Source organism: Trematomus bernacchii, unplaced genomic scaffold (assembly GCF_902827165.1).
Source record: "Trematomus bernacchii unplaced genomic scaffold, fTreBer1.1, whole genome shotgun sequence".
NCBI lineage: Eukaryota > Metazoa > Chordata > Actinopteri > Perciformes > Nototheniidae > Trematomus > Trematomus bernacchii.
The window spans coordinates 1,618,231-1,635,112 of NW_022987564.1; the positions used below are offsets into that span (position 1 = coordinate 1,618,231).

At 41.9% G+C, this 16,882-nt stretch overlaps 2 protein-coding genes across 2 annotated transcripts; one reads left to right on the plus strand and one right to left on the minus strand.

Moving 5' to 3' along the window:
- Positions 1-1,771: 1,771 nt before the first annotated feature.
- nkiras1 (NFKB inhibitor interacting Ras-like 1) lies at positions 1,772-10,620 on the minus strand. Its single transcript, XM_034125462.1, has 4 exons — positions 10,533-10,620; positions 9,880-9,980; positions 4,251-4,492; positions 1,772-3,549 (listed from the first exon to the last, which is right to left on the minus strand). Exons 2-4 carry the CDS (start codon positions 9,971-9,973, stop codon positions 3,307-3,309), a joined length of 579 nt encoding a protein of 192 aa, XP_033981353.1. The 5' UTR covers positions 9,974-9,980; positions 10,533-10,620; the 3' UTR covers positions 1,772-3,306.
- An 802-nt stretch (positions 10,621-11,422) lies between these two features.
- Positions 11,423-16,437, plus strand: nup42 (nucleoporin 42). Its single transcript, XM_034124174.1, has 7 exons — positions 11,423-11,723; positions 13,070-13,580; positions 14,188-14,276; positions 14,361-14,437; positions 14,584-14,670; positions 14,996-15,098; positions 15,603-16,437. Exons 1-7 carry the CDS (start codon positions 11,516-11,518, stop codon positions 16,115-16,117), a joined length of 1,590 nt encoding a protein of 529 aa, XP_033980065.1. The 5' UTR covers positions 11,423-11,515; the 3' UTR covers positions 16,118-16,437.
- The last annotated feature ends 445 nt before the right edge of the window (positions 16,438-16,882 follow it).

Below are 16,882 nucleotides of genomic sequence, written 5' to 3' on the forward strand. Positions count from 1 at the left end.
GTGATCCTAATCCTGTTTTTTTGTTTTGAACTACCCAAAATCCAAATCTGATCCCATCAGATAGGGATTACAAATGTTGAACTCCTGGGCCCAGGACATCAAATTATTATTTTCTTGAAATTCAGATTTTAATCTCAAAATTCAGAGAAAAATCATAATTTCGAGATCAAAGTCTAAATTGTGAGGCAAAAAGCAGAATTTTAAGAATAAAAAATGACCGACTGACTTAGTTTCATCATCTGTAGTTTGTAAAAACACACACACAGGGTTTAATACGAGGCTACATTTTATTCAGTGCATCTTATTAGAATAATGCACGACCTCTGTTCTACTAGCAGCACATTCATTATTACTTTAAGGAAACACAAAGAGAAACAGCGCAGATCATCCTTCACATTGATTCATCATTTTTTCAAAACAAGTCGAGGAATGTGGTTCATTAAAGTGACAAAAATAAATTAGTTTAAAAATAAATATTTTCTACTGTTAGACACGTTAGCCCTATTGGATTAAACAGGCTGGAAAACACAGGAGTGCAACTACATCACAAGTAAACGCAGCACCATGAGTATTATTGCTGCCAGGCCTTAATATATATACATATATATTCATATGAGATGGACTGGACGAATGCTGCATTCACATCACGTGGGAAATAACATCACAGATGAGTAATCTGTCTGAAAAAAAGACAGGTGGAGTGCAGCTTTTGTGAGGTTGGTGCCACAGATTTAAGGACATACTTCTGAAGTGCTTTTCTGAATACAACGAGATGATGCTCATGTTGAAAGAGTGACAGGTAGCTGTAATTATCTCTACTGGCTTTAAAGAGATTGCATACTTACGGAAGAGGATTAGGGCAACTTGTTTTCTCAGTGTTTGACGTAACTCTGAATTTTGTCAAATATGTTTTGACTTTTTATTCAGAATTTTTACTTTTTTCAAAATGTTTGGTGACCAACTTTTTAATGTTGTCCTTTTTTTTAAATCAGATTTTTGACTTTGCTCAGAATTTTGACATTTTTCTTAGAATTTTGACTTTTCTCAGAGTTTTGACTTATCTCTCTAAAAAAAGTGAGAAAAAAAGTTTCCGATAAAACATTTTTAAAGAATGACTTTTGGTCAGATCTTTAAAGAAAACCTGTGGGCCTAATCCTCCCCTGTACATACTAATGCAATCCAATGTAAGAAATAGGGCTAATTACACGCTGGATGAAATACATTAACCCTCCTATTGTCTTCGTTTCCTCCCCTTACTTTGGTGTTCGCGGTCAAATTTGACCGGTCCTGTTTTAACTGCTATTACATTAACACAAAAACCATTAATCATCACCAAATGTCTTTTAACACCCTTTCAAACTGTACATATTGTATCAGACTACTGGTATACATGAAAAACTGCAGTAAATATACAAAGAATAGACACTGAACATGTATTGCGTGTGCCAGGTGTGATCCATGTGGGGGGATGGGCACATAAGAGCGGGAAATGTGTCAAATTGTTCTGTGTGTGTGTGTGTTTGTGTTTGTGTGTGCCAGGTGTGATTCACATGGGGGGGATGGGCACATAAGGGGGGGGGGGACACATCTAGAGTATGTGTGTGTGTGTGTGTGTGTTATCTGATCCGGATGGTTACTAATTCCTTTTCTTTATGGCGGTCATTTGTGACCGGGAACACCATGGGTGTTTCAAAGTTGACTAAATCATCCAAAATTCAATGAAAGTGGTGATCAGCAATTATATGTTCAAATGTCTACTGTGAAGGATATCATAAAGCCTTAATGCAATCGAATGTAAAACAAAAAAGTTATGATTGATGAAAGTAGTAAATCGGTCAGATTTGACCCGAAGACAACAGGAGGGGTAAGCGGACAGTATTTTTGTTTTTGTTAATAGAGGATTTGAATCAGTCTTTTTGAGTCACATGTACAGCACACCGTTTAGTGTTAGGATAGGATATAAAGAGATTGCAGATGGTGCTAAAATACAATCACCAAATGTAATAAGAGGCTTAGTTATACTAATAAAGTGGAGTATCGATCTTTAGGAAATGGCACTAGTACAGGCGACCTTTGGGTTTCCAAATGCCTACAGACTGAGCTCCTAGATTGGGATCTCTTGGGATAAGTAAAGACAATTTCAGCAACCACTGACTCTTTAAAATATACGGGCATTGTCTCAAAGATAAAACTCAAAGAACAACTTAAACTATCATTCAACTTTGAATAGAGTGGACAAAACCTATATTATACAGTTCAGTTGAAATGGTAAGTAAACATAAGAGGTTATTATAAAAGGTAAATCCACAAGATCTGTGTTTGAGTTGCGTCAAATCTTTGGTACTAAAGTGCTAAAGATAGTTTTCCACCTTCAATGAAAAACACTGATGAAGCTACAGGTGACACTTCTGTCTGTTTGGTTTGCTGTAAACAAAGAAATACAACATGCATCCTCATGGGATTAGTAAACACACAGGAGAATACAGGATTCACTTTCTACCGTTGCTCAGATTGATTAGTCTATTTGTGTAAAATTACAGTTTCGTCAATGGCTTTGAAGAGAGGAGATATCGGCTACAGTTCCTCATCGAAAAGGGCCAACTGCCAGCAAAGTAAAGGGATGCTAATATTCTAAATACAGCGTAAACATAATGGTGTTTTTATGTGTCTAAAATATGTCCACAACAATACATAGCTTAGCTTCCTTCTGGTACTCCTGTCTGTTTCTACAAACTGCATCTAGTGGAGGTAATACACTGACTATGATAGCTTCTTATATCAATCATACAGACTTGGGTTCTCAGTAGGAAAGATGATTAGCATTCTTCTTCAAATGTTTTCCCCTACAATTATGTAGTATAGCTGACTTAATGTGTGTTATGCTGCTTATAGAGTGGTGTAGGGATGTCATATTATTTTTAGGTTGACCCTGAAGGCAGCATCTCCCTGAACCAATGGGATTTCTCCATGTGATCTTGGATTATTGCGGAAAATAATCTCTGTGGCAAACAAACTTTTATGATTCTTACACGTTTTGTTCGGCAGGATCAGGTCACCACCGCTAAGCTAAAGGTAGCTAATGTTGGGCTATAAAGGAACTACAGCAGGGTCACATGACTTCACGTCAACACCGCTAAGCTCAAGGAGGCTAGGAGTATTAACTGACTGATTTTATATAGTAGAATCAAAATATGTTCAGTTTGTGTTAACCACAGATCTTATTTCAGGCCAAAACACATTCAGAAAACCATTAAAAGAGAGGACAGGAAGTGGTAAGATGCTGACTCGTTCCAGGGTTTTTGGCTGTCAGATGTCGTTGGACGGCGTTCCTTTGCTCTTGCGCCCGGGCAGAGGGAAGGTGGATTTGCTCTGCGGCTGCGTGAGCCGGCTGGTGAGCTGCGTGAACGGTTCGATGAGGGAGTTTCGCTCGGTGACGCTCACCTCCCACAGCTTCACCTTCTCGCCTCGAGCCCACTGCTGCGCCGCCTCCGGCTCCACCTGGCGACGCTCCCGAAGGTCCGTCTTATTCCCGAGAACGATGACCGTCACCTGAGAACAAACACTATTCATTATTTTACAGATTTTAGATGATGCACTCTACAGTAGCAAGAGATATGACACAATAAAGCATTTCAGGATTTAAAGGTCCCCTATTATACTGTTTTTCATCAATATATTATAGGTCTCAGATATATACAAACATGTCTCTGAAGTGTTTGGCTCGAAACACCAAACAGATCATTGCAGCATCCCATAATCCCCTCTGTTTCAGCCCTGTTTCGAAAGTGCTGATTCTCTGTCAGTTACTTTAGATGAAAATAAGGAGCCACTCCCCACGCCCCTCTGAGAGATATTTGGTTAAAAAGAACTCAATGGTGCTCAAGGAGGAGATTCAGGTGATAAGGTGGGGGGGGGTTTACCTTGGTTGGTGATTGGCTAATGGTTACACAAGACAAAACATCGTTATGACATCATAAAGTGGCCAAAATCTGATCAGCTCATTTTCAGACAGGTTTTTATATAAATGGATCAGGACAAAAAGAGAGAGAATCTTTTTTCCTGAAACTTCCAGAGTCTCTTTCCACAGAGGGGACACATGTTGATGTAGAAGAGACATGAAGAAGTGGATTTTGCATAATAGGTGACCTTTAAGAATTCAAAGGCTTTATTGTCATATGTACAAAACCTACAGCTTAAGCTTTTGACAATACAAATATTATATCCAAGGCTAAATGCAGCAGAAGCCCCACCTCTTTCTTATCTCTGGACTTGTCTATCTCCTTCTTCAGGACGTCCACCTTCTTGAAGGACTCCACGCTGTCCACGCTGTAGACGAGCACGAACCCGTCCGCCACAGAGTAGTAGTGTTTGGGGAGATCCTGTCCGTCGTGCAGACCTTTGGTGTCGTAAAGCCTCAGCTGCTCCTTCACACCGCGGTCCGTCTCCACCGACGCCACGTACACATCCTCCTGCGTCTCACTGGACTCAGAGCCTGCAGGAAACACAACACACAGTCAGGAAGGAGAAAGGGATCCAGACAGATGCAGCACTGAGGAGGCTCGGACATCACACTCTGCATGTGTGTGTTCGTAAGCATGCAACAGGACGTCTGATTTGATGGTGTATCAGCAGGCACAGATGATGGTGTATTCCATTGGTTGTTGATTAACGGTATCTGTACAGTGAACACATGTGTGTTAGCATATGAGAAGGTTTCTCTTATAAACACTTTGGCAATTTACTTTTCATTTTGGTACAATTTATTTTCAATTTGGTAATGTTACCTGCTCCTCAAATAATTTCAAGTTCAAAAGTGTGTTTTCTTTTTATAACACACATTGCAAATTAAGTGTTTTATTGTATTGAAGAAAATATAGATCAATGTAAGCTTCTTCTTACGCAGCGTCCACACGGCGGCGTGCGTTGAAGCTTGCCGGTGGGCGTGTCTGAAACTCGACTAACAACCAATCACATGAATCTCCCGCCCCGGACACACAAGCACGCAATTTGATTGGCTAGAGCTTGTACTGGCATATGATTTGATTGGCTGACGCTTCCGTCGAAGCTCCAAAAGTTGAACATTGCTCAACTTTTGAAGCGAGCAACGCGAGCAAAGCCAAGCGACGGAACCACAATGCAGTTCGGCAAAGCGTGATGTCACCCCATTCAAAGTGAATGGGCAGAAGCGTTGAACGTACGCCGTGTGGACTTTCCTGTTTTATCATAATGATGGAGCAATTAGGATTTTGGTTTTAATTGTATACGTGGATAACCTTAAGACAATCAAGTCAGAGAGCAAACTAAAGTATTTAAAAGGCTTAATATCAAACTGGCAGGCATTGCAACAGGAGCTGTTAGGAGCTCTTTTTGGCAGAGTAACGATGGTTGGACAAGTTCTCTTAATGTTGAAGAAAAAGAGCCAGGACAAATGAAATCTTTAACCAACATTGCAGGAAAAGCAGTAGGAGCAGCAGGAGTAGGAGCAGTAGGAGTAGGAGCAGCAGGAGTAGGAGCAGCAGGAGTAGGAGCAGTAGGAGTAGGAGCAGCAGGAGTAGGAGCAGCAGGAGTAGGAGCAGCAGCAGCAGGAGTAGGAGCAGCAGGAGTAGCCGCAGAAGGGCTATCAGCAGGAGTAGCAGCAGTAGGAGCAGTATCAGTACGTGCTGCTGCGAGAGCAGGGTACAGATGTGTTGCCGAGTATCCAGACGCACAGAGAGCAATAGAGAAGGCCAGGGATCAAGCACTGTCTGAGTCTGAATGCGAGGCAGAGAGTGAGAACCAGCTTCGGATGTTTGTCACCCTGCTGACGGTGAAACTGATGCTCAAGTGCCACGCTCTGGAGAATCGCAGCACGGCGGACTGGACCGCCCACATAAAGAGGCTGGTGAACCAAACCATGGAGGGACTCGCCATCACTAAAGGCTTCTGCCCCAACGTCAGGAGCATGAAGAAAGTGTGCAAGGATGTGCTGAAAGGACTGCAGAAGACGTTTAGCGGCAAGACAAGTCTGGAGACTCTGATTTTACAACAGGATCCGGCTGTGGAGGCAGCGATCGTCCATTCTTTTCAGGCCCATATCAAACAGCTCTCTGCACAACTGGCAACCAAGGCTTCCTCCAGCTGGAAGAAAGAACTGCTCAAGGTCCTGTTCATTGCAGGGCTGCTTGCTATCTTCATCCCCCCTCTGCTCACCACCTACACTTCACACCTCTCCTCCACCACCCAGCCTGGCTTCTGCACCCCCCCTCTGCTCACATTGCCGCTGACCCCCCCCCCCCCTCTGCTCATCTTGCCTCAGACCCCCCCCCCTCTATCCCCCCTGCCATCAAGCCCCCCCCCCCCGCTTCACTGTGAGCACAGGACAGGTCCAGAGTCAGATGGAAAAACTCCACCAAGGCAAGGCTGCTGGCCCTGATGGTATCAGCCCCAGGGTCCTGAGGACCTGTGCACGCCAGCTGGCTCCTGTTCTCCAGTATATATTCAACCTGAGCCTGCACTTGGAGACCATCCCGGTGCTGTGGAAGACATCATGCGTTGTTCCGGTCCCTAAAAAGACAACTCCTTCTGGGCTCAATGACTATCGCCCTGTAGCACTCACATCTCATGTGATGAAGGTGCTTGAGAGACTGGTCTTGGCCCATCTCAGACCGCAGGTGAGATCATTCCTTGACCCTCTGCAATTTGCCTACCAGCCTCACCTGGGGGTGGACGATGCCATTATTTACCTGCTGCAGCGTGCTCACTCATACCTGAATGGATCGGGTTGCACTGTGAGAATCACCTTTTTTGATTTCTCCAGTGCATTCAACACGATCCAGCCTCGGCTACTGAGTGACAAGCTGCAGGCTATGAGGGTAAACTCGTCCACCATCTCCTGGATTACCAACTACCTCACGGACAGACCACAGTACGTCCGGCTGGGCAGTGTGCTGTCTGATGTGGTGGTTGGTAGTATTGGAGCCCCACAGGGGACTGTGCTGTCTCCTTTCCTGTTCACCTTATACACCTCTGACTTTCTATACAACTCAGAGTCATGCCACCTGCAGAAGTTTTCGGATGACTCTGCAGTGGTAGGGTGTATAAGGGATGGACGGGAGGAGGAGTACAGAGCGCTGGTGGGTGATTTTGTTGAGTGGACTGGAAGAAACCATCTGCTTTTGAATGTGGCCAAGACCAGAGAGATGGTCATTGATTTCAGGAGGAAGAGGACATCTCCTCCTCTGCCCCTGTGCATTCTGGGAGAGGATGTGGCAGTTGTGGAGGTCTACAAGTACCTGGGAGTGCACTTAGACAATGGGCTGAACTGGAGGATCAACACTGACGCTGTGTACAAGAAGGGGATGAGCAGACTCTATTTTCTGAGGAAGCTGAGATCCTTCAACGTATGCAGTAAGATGCTGGAGATCTTCTATCAGTCTGTTGTGGCTAGTGCACTCTTCTTTGCTGCGGTCTGCTGGGGGGGCAGCATCAGAGCCGGTGACACCTGCAGGATCAATAAACTGATCAGGAAAGCTGGGTCAGTCATCGGCATCAAGCTGGAACCCTTTGAAGCTGTGGTGGAGAGGAGGACACTGAACAGGCTGTTGTCCATCATGGATAACCCCACCCATCCTCTCCACCTGCAGCTGGACAGTCAACGGAGCTCCTTCTCCAACAGACTGCTGCAGCTCCCCTGTCACAAGGACAGATACTGGAAAACATTCCTGCCCACTGCAATAACACTGTACAACAAATCACCTCTGGCTGGAAGAGAACTCTCTGCTCCATAGTTTCTCTAGAAATAAAACCACCTTGTACTTTTTACTCACACATAATCTGTTTCATATTTAATACTCCATAATTCCATATATTTTGAATATATATATATTTGTATATATATATAATATCTGTATGTATATTTTCTATTTTGTATTTTGACATGTATATTTTATATTTTATTTTATTTTATTTCTATTCTTGTATATTTTGTTTTATTGTAAAATGCCTTTTATGCTGCTGTAACAAAAACAATTTCCCAATTTGGGATCAATAAAGTACGATCTATCTATCTATCTATCTATCTATCTATCTATCTATCTATCTATCTATCTTCATTGTGCTCGTAGTGGTGCAGTGAAGCAGCAGCTGCAGGTGGAGGAGGTGCTTAACATCTTCTCCATTTAGGGTTTACCCCGGGTACTCCGGTTCCCTCTCAAAAGATATTTTTTGAAGTCTCAGAAACTTCTTAAATGAGACTTATACTTTGTTTTCTATAGTTAATATATGTGTATCTTATTTTATCTTTTAATATGGTGTCCACATCTGCTATTTTAGTTTTTTTTTTACTTATTGTGTTATTAATAACGTGTGCATACTTTATCACGTTATCTGCTGTTGTAATTGTCACATGGCAATGTATTTGAATTGTTCATTATTGCATGGTTTTTTATTGTGTGCTTTATGATACGTTTGCTTTTTAAATGCTTTTACTTCCTGCTGCATGCTCCCTCTCCATACATTCTACCCCTCCCCCCTCCTCTACATAATCATGGGAATTTCCCCGTTGCGGGACAAATAAAGATTTCTGATTCAGATTCTGAACTGGTGTAATGCTTGACAACACTGCTGCTGGAACAAAATAATTGGGAAGAATAGAGTATCTATCTACAGCAGATCATGTTGATTACCTGACGTTGGAGCACACGTTATATAGAAATACATATACTGTAAGAGGACATTAATAAATACAGAAATAATATATGCGTTAGTGTTGTTTTCGTATTGTTGGTAGATCAAATACTCTTTTAACATGGACATGCCATGAGTATGGAATGGATGATACACTGGCATCCATTCAGAAGAGTTGTGAGGAAACTATGTCATGTGGTTATTTCCAAAATATTGCACACCCCCTGGCCAAATTAAAATCTAGATACAGGTTAAGAGTAGTTCAAGAGAGCAATTTGATTGTTACATTTGTATATACAGTCAAAATATATTGTTATTTATCATTTGACATGTCAGTCAGTGTAAAAGTGAAACTGACTCTTAATGTAAATGTAGAAAGAAAAGGAAGGAGAAAGGATCGACAATTGATGTGTTGATTTGAAATCTCTTAATGAAAAACACCTTGCTAACAAATGCTGAGATGTGTAAACTTTGCCTAAAAGGGATCTGCAAATATACAAATTAATTCTACAAGATTTAAAAAGAAATCTGGGAATAGATATTCAAATAAAGTAAATTAAAAATAATATGTAATTATCTCCCCAACATTTACCACTGTGGAACCAACATTTTTTAGTGTGGATTTACATTTACAACAGTTATAAGAAAAACTTCCAAATCAATGACCTGCATGTATAATGGTATGTTATTTTCTCATTATTAACGTTAAAGGTCCCCTATTATACTGTTTTTCATCAATATATTAGAGGTCTCAGATATATATATAAAACATGTCTCTGAAGCGTTTGGCTCCAAACACCAAACAGACCATTGCAGCATCCCATAATCCCCTCTGTTTCAGCCCTGTTTCAAAAGTGCTGATTCTCTTTCTGTTACTTTAGATGAAAATAAGGAGCCACTCCCCACGCCCCTCTTGAGAGATATTTGGTTAAGAAGAACACAATGGTGCTCTAGGAGGAGATTCAGGTGATACGTTGGGGGGGGGGGAGATTACCTTGGTTGGTGATTGGCTCGTTATGACATCATAAAGTGGCCAAAATCTGATCAGCTCATTTTCAGACAGGTTTTTATATAAATGGATCAGGACGAAAAGAGAGAGAATCTTTTTTCCTGAAACTTTCAGAATCTCTTCACACAGAGGGGACACATGTTGATGTAGAAACGACATGGACAAGTGGATTTTGCATAATAGGTCCCCTTTAAGGCTTTACTCACCTACAGAGTGGTTTCCGTACAGCAGCTGCTCCAGGATGGCAGTCTTTCCCACCGCTGCCTGTCCACACACCACCACTTTACAGCCTTTTCCCATGTCGAGCCTACCACACACACACACACACACACACACACACACACACACACACACACACACACACACACACACCACACACACACACACACACACACACACACACACACACACACACACACACACACACACACACACACACACACACACACACACACACACACACACACACACACACACACACACACACACACACACACACACACACACACACACACACCACACACACACACACCCACACACACATTAAATAAATGTAGTGGAGTATAAGTACAAAGTAGCTCTAGTAAAGTACAAGTACCTCTAGATTGTACTTAAGTACAGTACTTGAGTTAATCTACTTAGTAACTTTACACAACTGGTTATAACTTGGATTTGATCCTTAGCATTTGCTCGCTTTGACAGCTTTGTTGTTGTTTAACCTAGCTAACGTTAGCTAACAGGCAACACGGAACAACTCATTGTGCGCCATGTAAACACACTAATAACATTAATCATAATACATTAATGGTAACAATACACTCTTTGGTAGTTACTGGTACATTTGATTGAAGTTACTTACTTAAATCAGGAGGTTTACGAGCTGTCAATCGAGTCTTTAATGTCAGACACATCCGTTCTGCTCTGCTAGCATTTATAGTGTCACTGCGCATGCGCGAAGTAGCTTCTTCGTCTGTGTGTGTTTTTAGAGCCGGTGGCAACCAGGCGTCGCATTAGCGCCACTACTGGATACATCAAACTACTATTGATCCCAAATTGGGGAAATTCAGAATCAGAATACCTGTACTCGTCCTACAGAGGGGACATGAACAGTTGTTACAGCAAAGAGCCAAATATAGCTTAATATCACTCACTTCATAAGCATGAATAAGAAACAAATAAAAAAGATAAAAAACTAGAAATCAGACATCAGAAATATAGGTTCATGTTCCAGAGCAGAGACACAGTATATCAATTGCAGAAATACTCAAGTAAAGTCAAGGTACCTATGAGTGAATATGTGGGGTGGCCTGCTATCACACTGAAGTGAAATGAGTCTTTGATGTATTCTTATTTAAAAGTAGAGGGACGATAGATAGCTCATATATGAGATTTCAAAGACATTTTTTATTTTGTTTATTTATTTTTTCGAGGAGGAAGAAGCACTCAGACTTTGTACTTAAGAAAAGGTAAGAGAAGGGTCTCCATAACCATGAAGAAACAGCCACCTTCTTTTACAACATGCTACTTTAAACTAGACATTAATTCACAATAAGACACGAAACATAAATAATACATCCAATAAGAGCCAGGGGGGAAGATACGCATAAAGGCACAAAAACACTAATACATTATTATTAACGAAATCCAAATAAACCCCACATTTACCAAATGCAACATTGAAGTAATTGAAGGAAATCCATCACCGTCCACCTGGGGTCACTAGTGAGCGATGACGTACAAGTCCTGCGACACAATGCTGTGTGAGATTCCTGAGTCGCACGAAAACACTGCCGAGTGTGGCTGCCGACATTTGGGCGCTCAGAGAAAAGGGAGTGTGTGGAAATGACCGTGTGCAACTTCTTCCTCCAGGGACGGTGTCGATACGGGGACAAATGTTGGAATGAGCACCCGGGAGAAGGAGATGGAGGTGGAGGAGGAGGAGGTGGTGGAGGAGGAGGTGGAGGAGGAGGATACAACAACAACAACAACTACAACAACCGCTCTTCTGCTCAGCAACAGCCCAGAGGAGGAGGAGGAGGAGCAGGAGGAGGTAAACACAAGGAGAACATTTAAAGTTGTTTACATTTCCTGTAGCTGCTTCTTGTATTGAAAGCTATCCATTAGCTTGTAAGATACCGGCGAAGTTGACGTAACTACGTAGCAGGCAACATTTACTTTCGTTTCTCCATCACCAGCATCACCCTAGGGTTGTTTACTTTTATTTGTGTGCCTTTTGAGTAGGCTCAAGTACTCAGATCTTGTACTTGAGTAAAAGTAGAAGTACTCAGATCTTGTACTTGAGTAAAAGTAGAAGTACTCAGATATTGTACTTGAGTAAAAGTAGAAGTACTCAGATCTTGTACTTGAGTAAAAGTAGAAGTACTCAGATCTTGTACTTGAGTAAAAGCAGAAGTACTCAGATCTTGTACTTGAGTAAAAGTAGAAGTACTCAGATCTTGTACTTGAGTAAAAGTAGAAGTACTCAGATCTTGTACTTGAGTAAAAGTAGAAGTACCAGAGTGTAGGAATACTCTGTTACAGTAAAACTCCTGCATTCAAAATGTAACTTAAGTAAAAGTAGAAAAGTATTACCATAAAAATATACTTAAAGTACCAAAAGTAAGCAGTCTTTGTGCAGATTGGTCCATTTCAGAATAATATATATGATATGTTTTATAATGATTGATCATGAAAGTGTTCTCAAAGCTGGTAAAGTTGCAGCTAGTTTGAATGAGTTTGTATACTGCAGGGTAGCTTGTGAATTTACTCCAGGTGGAACTAAAGTCTGATTTAACACTTGATTATATTTCATCCACATCTGTAAAGTAACTAAAGGTATTCAATACATGTAGTGGAGTAAAAGTACACCAATTACCTCTGAATTGTGGTGGGGTAGAAGTTCAAAGTAGCAAAACATTGAAAAAGTACAAGCGTCTCAAAATTGTACTTGAGTAAAAGTACTTACACCACTGTTAATAAGATTACAAACTAATTAGGAATGCCAATCCTTATAGTGCAATTGAACAACGCTGCAAACAAACGCCTCGTCTGTCAAAATGTAAATAAAGTTTAACAATCAACGTCTCTGTGAAACCGTTTAAAATTAGTTATAGGTTGGGTATTCGACAGACAGTCAGCCTTCGATAAATTACCATTTGAATGACTCCAAACCAATGTGATTTTTGAAAAAAACCTCTGCCTGTGCTAACTTGCCCCTATTTGCAAACGTTATGCAAAAAATATATAGTAATGTGTGTTATCTGGCACACTTTCATTAGTTTTTTCAATAGATCAATGTCATGTGACCCAGTGACTCAAAATCCCTGCAGTCATACGTGCAGATTAGGCAGAAGTGGCCGTAGAATGATTCAACAACTGTGTGCATGTTGGTTTCAGGGTTTGGAAACAGAGTTTGGGTGAATCCTTCCCAGCAAAAAGCAGCCTACATCCAGCCGTCATCTTTCTCCTCTCATGGAACTGAGGAGTGGGGTCGAGGAGGAGCTGGAAGCGGAGGAGCTGACTGGGGAAAGGAAGCAGCAGCAGGAAGTGGAGGAGGAGGAGGTGGAGGAGGAAATGACTGGGGTAGAGGAGGTGGAGGAGGAGGAAATGACTGGGGCAAAGGAGGAGGTGGTGGAGGAAATGACTGGGGCAAAGGAGGAGGTGGTGGAGGAAATGACTGGGGCAAAGGAGGAGGAGGTGGTGGAGGAGGAGGAGGCAATGATTGGGGCCGAGGAGGAGGAGGAGGAGGAGGAGGTGGCGGGAGGAGTGATAACGTGAAGAGCTCTGAGTATAGCTTCTCTGCTCAAAACCGATTTTCAGCGCTTGATACTCCCAGCACCTTTGACAGGGGAGGAAGAGGAGGAGAAAAGCAGGTGCCAGCTGGAGAGGATGATGATGACAAAAAACTGTACGGGCCTTGTTTCTTTTTATTACGTTTTGCATGTGCAATGTTAAAATGTGAGCATCAGCAGGGTGTCCGCGGGGTCTTAAAAAGTATTAAAAGTTGCGAAAATGAAGGCTATTAAAAAGTATTAAATGGCATTTCCCAAGGTATTACATTCTGTAGCTTGTTTTCAATAAGTGTATAACTTGTCCAAAGAGGTTGTATTCTACAGTCTGCCTGAATGTAATCATTGCGTAGGTGTGTAGTGTGATTCTGTGTAGTTTATTTATGGCATCCCGTTGGATTTGACGTCATCTGAACAGGACATCGCACGCTCACTGCTTGATAGCGCGTGAAGGTCCGTTTACGCCGGTTGTTAAACAACATCGTTATGGGGAAATGCAAGTCTGCGTCCAAATGGTTGGAAGATAAGGAGGAAGGACAATCAATACTGTATATAGTAAATGTGAGGTAAAGTGTGTCGCCAATGTAACCGGTTAAAACTCCAAGTGGCGATGAGGTCTTAAAATATATGGAAAGGGTCTTAAAGGGTATTACATTTGACTTCAGGATTCCTGCATATACCCTGATCAGGAATGATTAACTTCATGTCTGTCTCACTGTCACTCAGGGAGATCGTCCAGTCGGACATGGATAGTTGGGAGAGTTCGGGCCAGTGGGGCTTCTCATGTTATTCCTACTCCAAGGCGCCTTTATCTGGTCAGTATAAATCCACATTTAATCACCAGTCCTTTTTTTTTGTAGACACTAGACCTGATAATGTTTGACATTTCTTGCCTACAGGTTTCACTGATCTTTCTCCAGAAGAGCTCCGACTGGAATATTACTCCACAAGAGAGTCTGGAGATCTTCAGGGATACGTAAGTGCTTTGTCTTATAGTCTTTCCTTATATTTGTCTTTAGGCTCTTAAGTATTCTTTGCAGTAAAGATAATGGGTGTTCTTTTAGTGTAAGTCAAGTGTTGTGTTTTTTTTGTTTTCAAAAAAATGTGTTTTCTGGGGTTTAGGTTAACGGTATCACTCAGTTGCTCAACCAGTGGAGAAGCAGAGTCCAGGAACTGAAGGTTATGAATCCAGCCACCCGCGCTGCTTTGGTGAGACACACACACACACACACACACACTCACACTCACACTCACACTCACACTCACACTCACACTCACCTAAATCCTGGATCATTATCTTGTATCCGTACCTGTTTTTGGCTCCCATCCATCAGTGTGGGATGGCTGTTGCACCAGTAATACACACACACACACACACACACACACACACACACACACACACACACACACACACACACACACACACACACACACACACACACACACACACACACACACTTGCTTTAACAATAAGTATTATATTCAATTTGTATGTATATGAAATACTTTTAAAAATAACTTCCATTCCTTGCAGCTTGCAGAGATAAATAACCCAGCACCTCAGGCATCTTCAGGTGGCTTTGGTTTAGCAACATTGACTGGATTTGGATCGTCTACATCCAGCGTGGAAACCAAAGGTTAGTTATAAGTATTGTTTTGTTGTATAGGCAGAGGGTAAGCAGTACTACAATATTTTTGGGAAATGTTGCATTCCTCTAAAGGATCAAAGGAAGCCAGCGCCAATAAATATCCTGGCAAATAACTCCTCAGAAAAACCAAATCCTGTATTTGAAAGGTTTTGTGTTCTCAATCACAATCATTTGTAATCAATGTAATTAATCCTGTGGCAATTTATTTCTCAGGAATAAAAAAATGCAGTGTCATTTTTTCCTCCAATGTCGTACAGACTTACTGTAGATTCAAGATTCAAGGCTTTTATCGTCATGTGTGCATAGCTACAGTGTAGTTATGTCGATGAAAATCTTAGGTCCCAGGCTCCTCCAAAAGGGCAACACAATAAAACTGTAGAATAGAATAGAAGTAGTGTAGAGTCATATCTACCTGACAGTGGTTCCCCTCATCTCGTGTGAAAGCAGAGTCCATTGCTTCTTTGTTCATTCTAAATCTTTCTGACCATGTAGGCTTCGGGGCTCCAGCAGCGGCCGACTCCTTCAGCTTTGCTGCTCCGAGTGGAGGGTTTGGATCTTCGGCTGCACCACCCTCCTCCACAGGGTTTGGCAGTGCCTTAGCAGCTCCTACACAACCCCCCTCTGGATTTGGAGCCACTTCTCCATCTACTTTCTCCTTTGCTGCTCCGACCACCGATAAGCCAGCAGCAACTTCAGGATTTGGCTCTGCCTCGGAGTTCACTTTCTCCTCGACATCAAACACTGGAGCAGGATTTGGGAGCGGTTTTGGCGCTGTAGCACCAGCGGCGGCGGAAAGCGGTAGTGTTTTTGGAGCGGCAAGTGGAGGGTTTGGGGCGACCGCTGCTCCCCCTGCAGCAGGAGCCGGGCCTGCGGGTGGAGCTTCAGACAGTCTGTTTTCACATGTGAGCATTATGACTGCAGAGGAACTGAATCAGTTTAAGGCTAAGAGGTTTACTCTCGGCCAGATTCCTTTAAAGCCTCCCGCTGCTGACATGCTGGTGGTGTGATGGAAGGGACTTTTGAAATAAAAAGATAATTTATAGGAACATAAGATTTTTGCTTCTAATTAAACCGAAGTCATATTAGTACTTTCTATGATATGTTAATGCGAAGCTTGATGTTCAGCTGTATAGTACACAGTACCTTTTTAGATGGCCTTTTGTCATATAAAGTGATGTTTGCAATTGATTGAATGTATTTTTTAAGGATTTTTCTGAACTGGTTTTCTAAGTTTGACCTTTTCCCATTTGGTGAAATACTGGCAGTGAACCATCAGTTGATGATTAAAGTTTCTAAAGGTTTGTTTGCATGACCATGTGATAACCTATATTACAACCAAAAACATTCCTTGAACCTATGTTGAGCACTTTTATCTGCACAACAATCCTAGAAAAAGGTATTTCACTGAATGATTGGTTATAGAATATCCTCAGATTGATATACTGCAATCTTTCATCATATACATAGAAGTTGTAATTACACAACTCAACCAGGAGAGGGTGACAGAATACAAGCTTTCAAATCCATTAGCCTTTCCCATCTTTAGTTAAGTATCAACAGACACTAGGCAAGTGTAAAGTCGCTGTTTACTTGGAGCCAACTTTAAGAGAAAAGGCAGGTTGTTGGCTTAGAAAAAACTTTGTTTAAGTTTTCATTGTAATGTTGTCCAAAAACAATCCATCAACACCAACTTACTTACATCCACTAAAAGAGGCAAGTGTGGTAGTGCACAGATGACAGTGAGTGAGTGAGCCATTCAATACGTATTCATT

Bases quoted from the DNA above. Each gene is read 5' to 3' on its own strand.
- nkiras1 (XM_034125462.1), bottom strand. From the start codon at position 9,973: ATGGGAAAAGGCTGTAAAGTGGTGGTGTGTGGACAGGCAGCGGTGGGA. The intron at 4,493-9,879 runs GTGAGTAAAGCC...TGTTTCCTGCAG, and splicing joins GTACGGAAACCACTCTGTAG to GCTCTGAGTCCAGTGAGACG. The intron at 3,550-4,250 runs GTGGGGCTTCTG...GTTTGTTCTCAG, and splicing joins AGTCCAGAGATAAGAAAGAG to GTGACGGTCATCGTTCTCGG.
- nup42 (XM_034124174.1), top strand. From the start codon at position 11,516: ATGACCGTGTGCAACTTCTTCCTCCAGGGACGGTGTCGATACGGGGAC. The intron at 13,581-14,187 runs GTACGGGCCTTG...ACTGTCACTCAG, and splicing joins GATGATGATGACAAAAAACT to GGAGATCGTCCAGTCGGACA. The intron at 14,277-14,360 runs GTCAGTATAAAT...TCTTGCCTACAG, and splicing joins CTCCAAGGCGCCTTTATCTG to GTTTCACTGATCTTTCTCCA.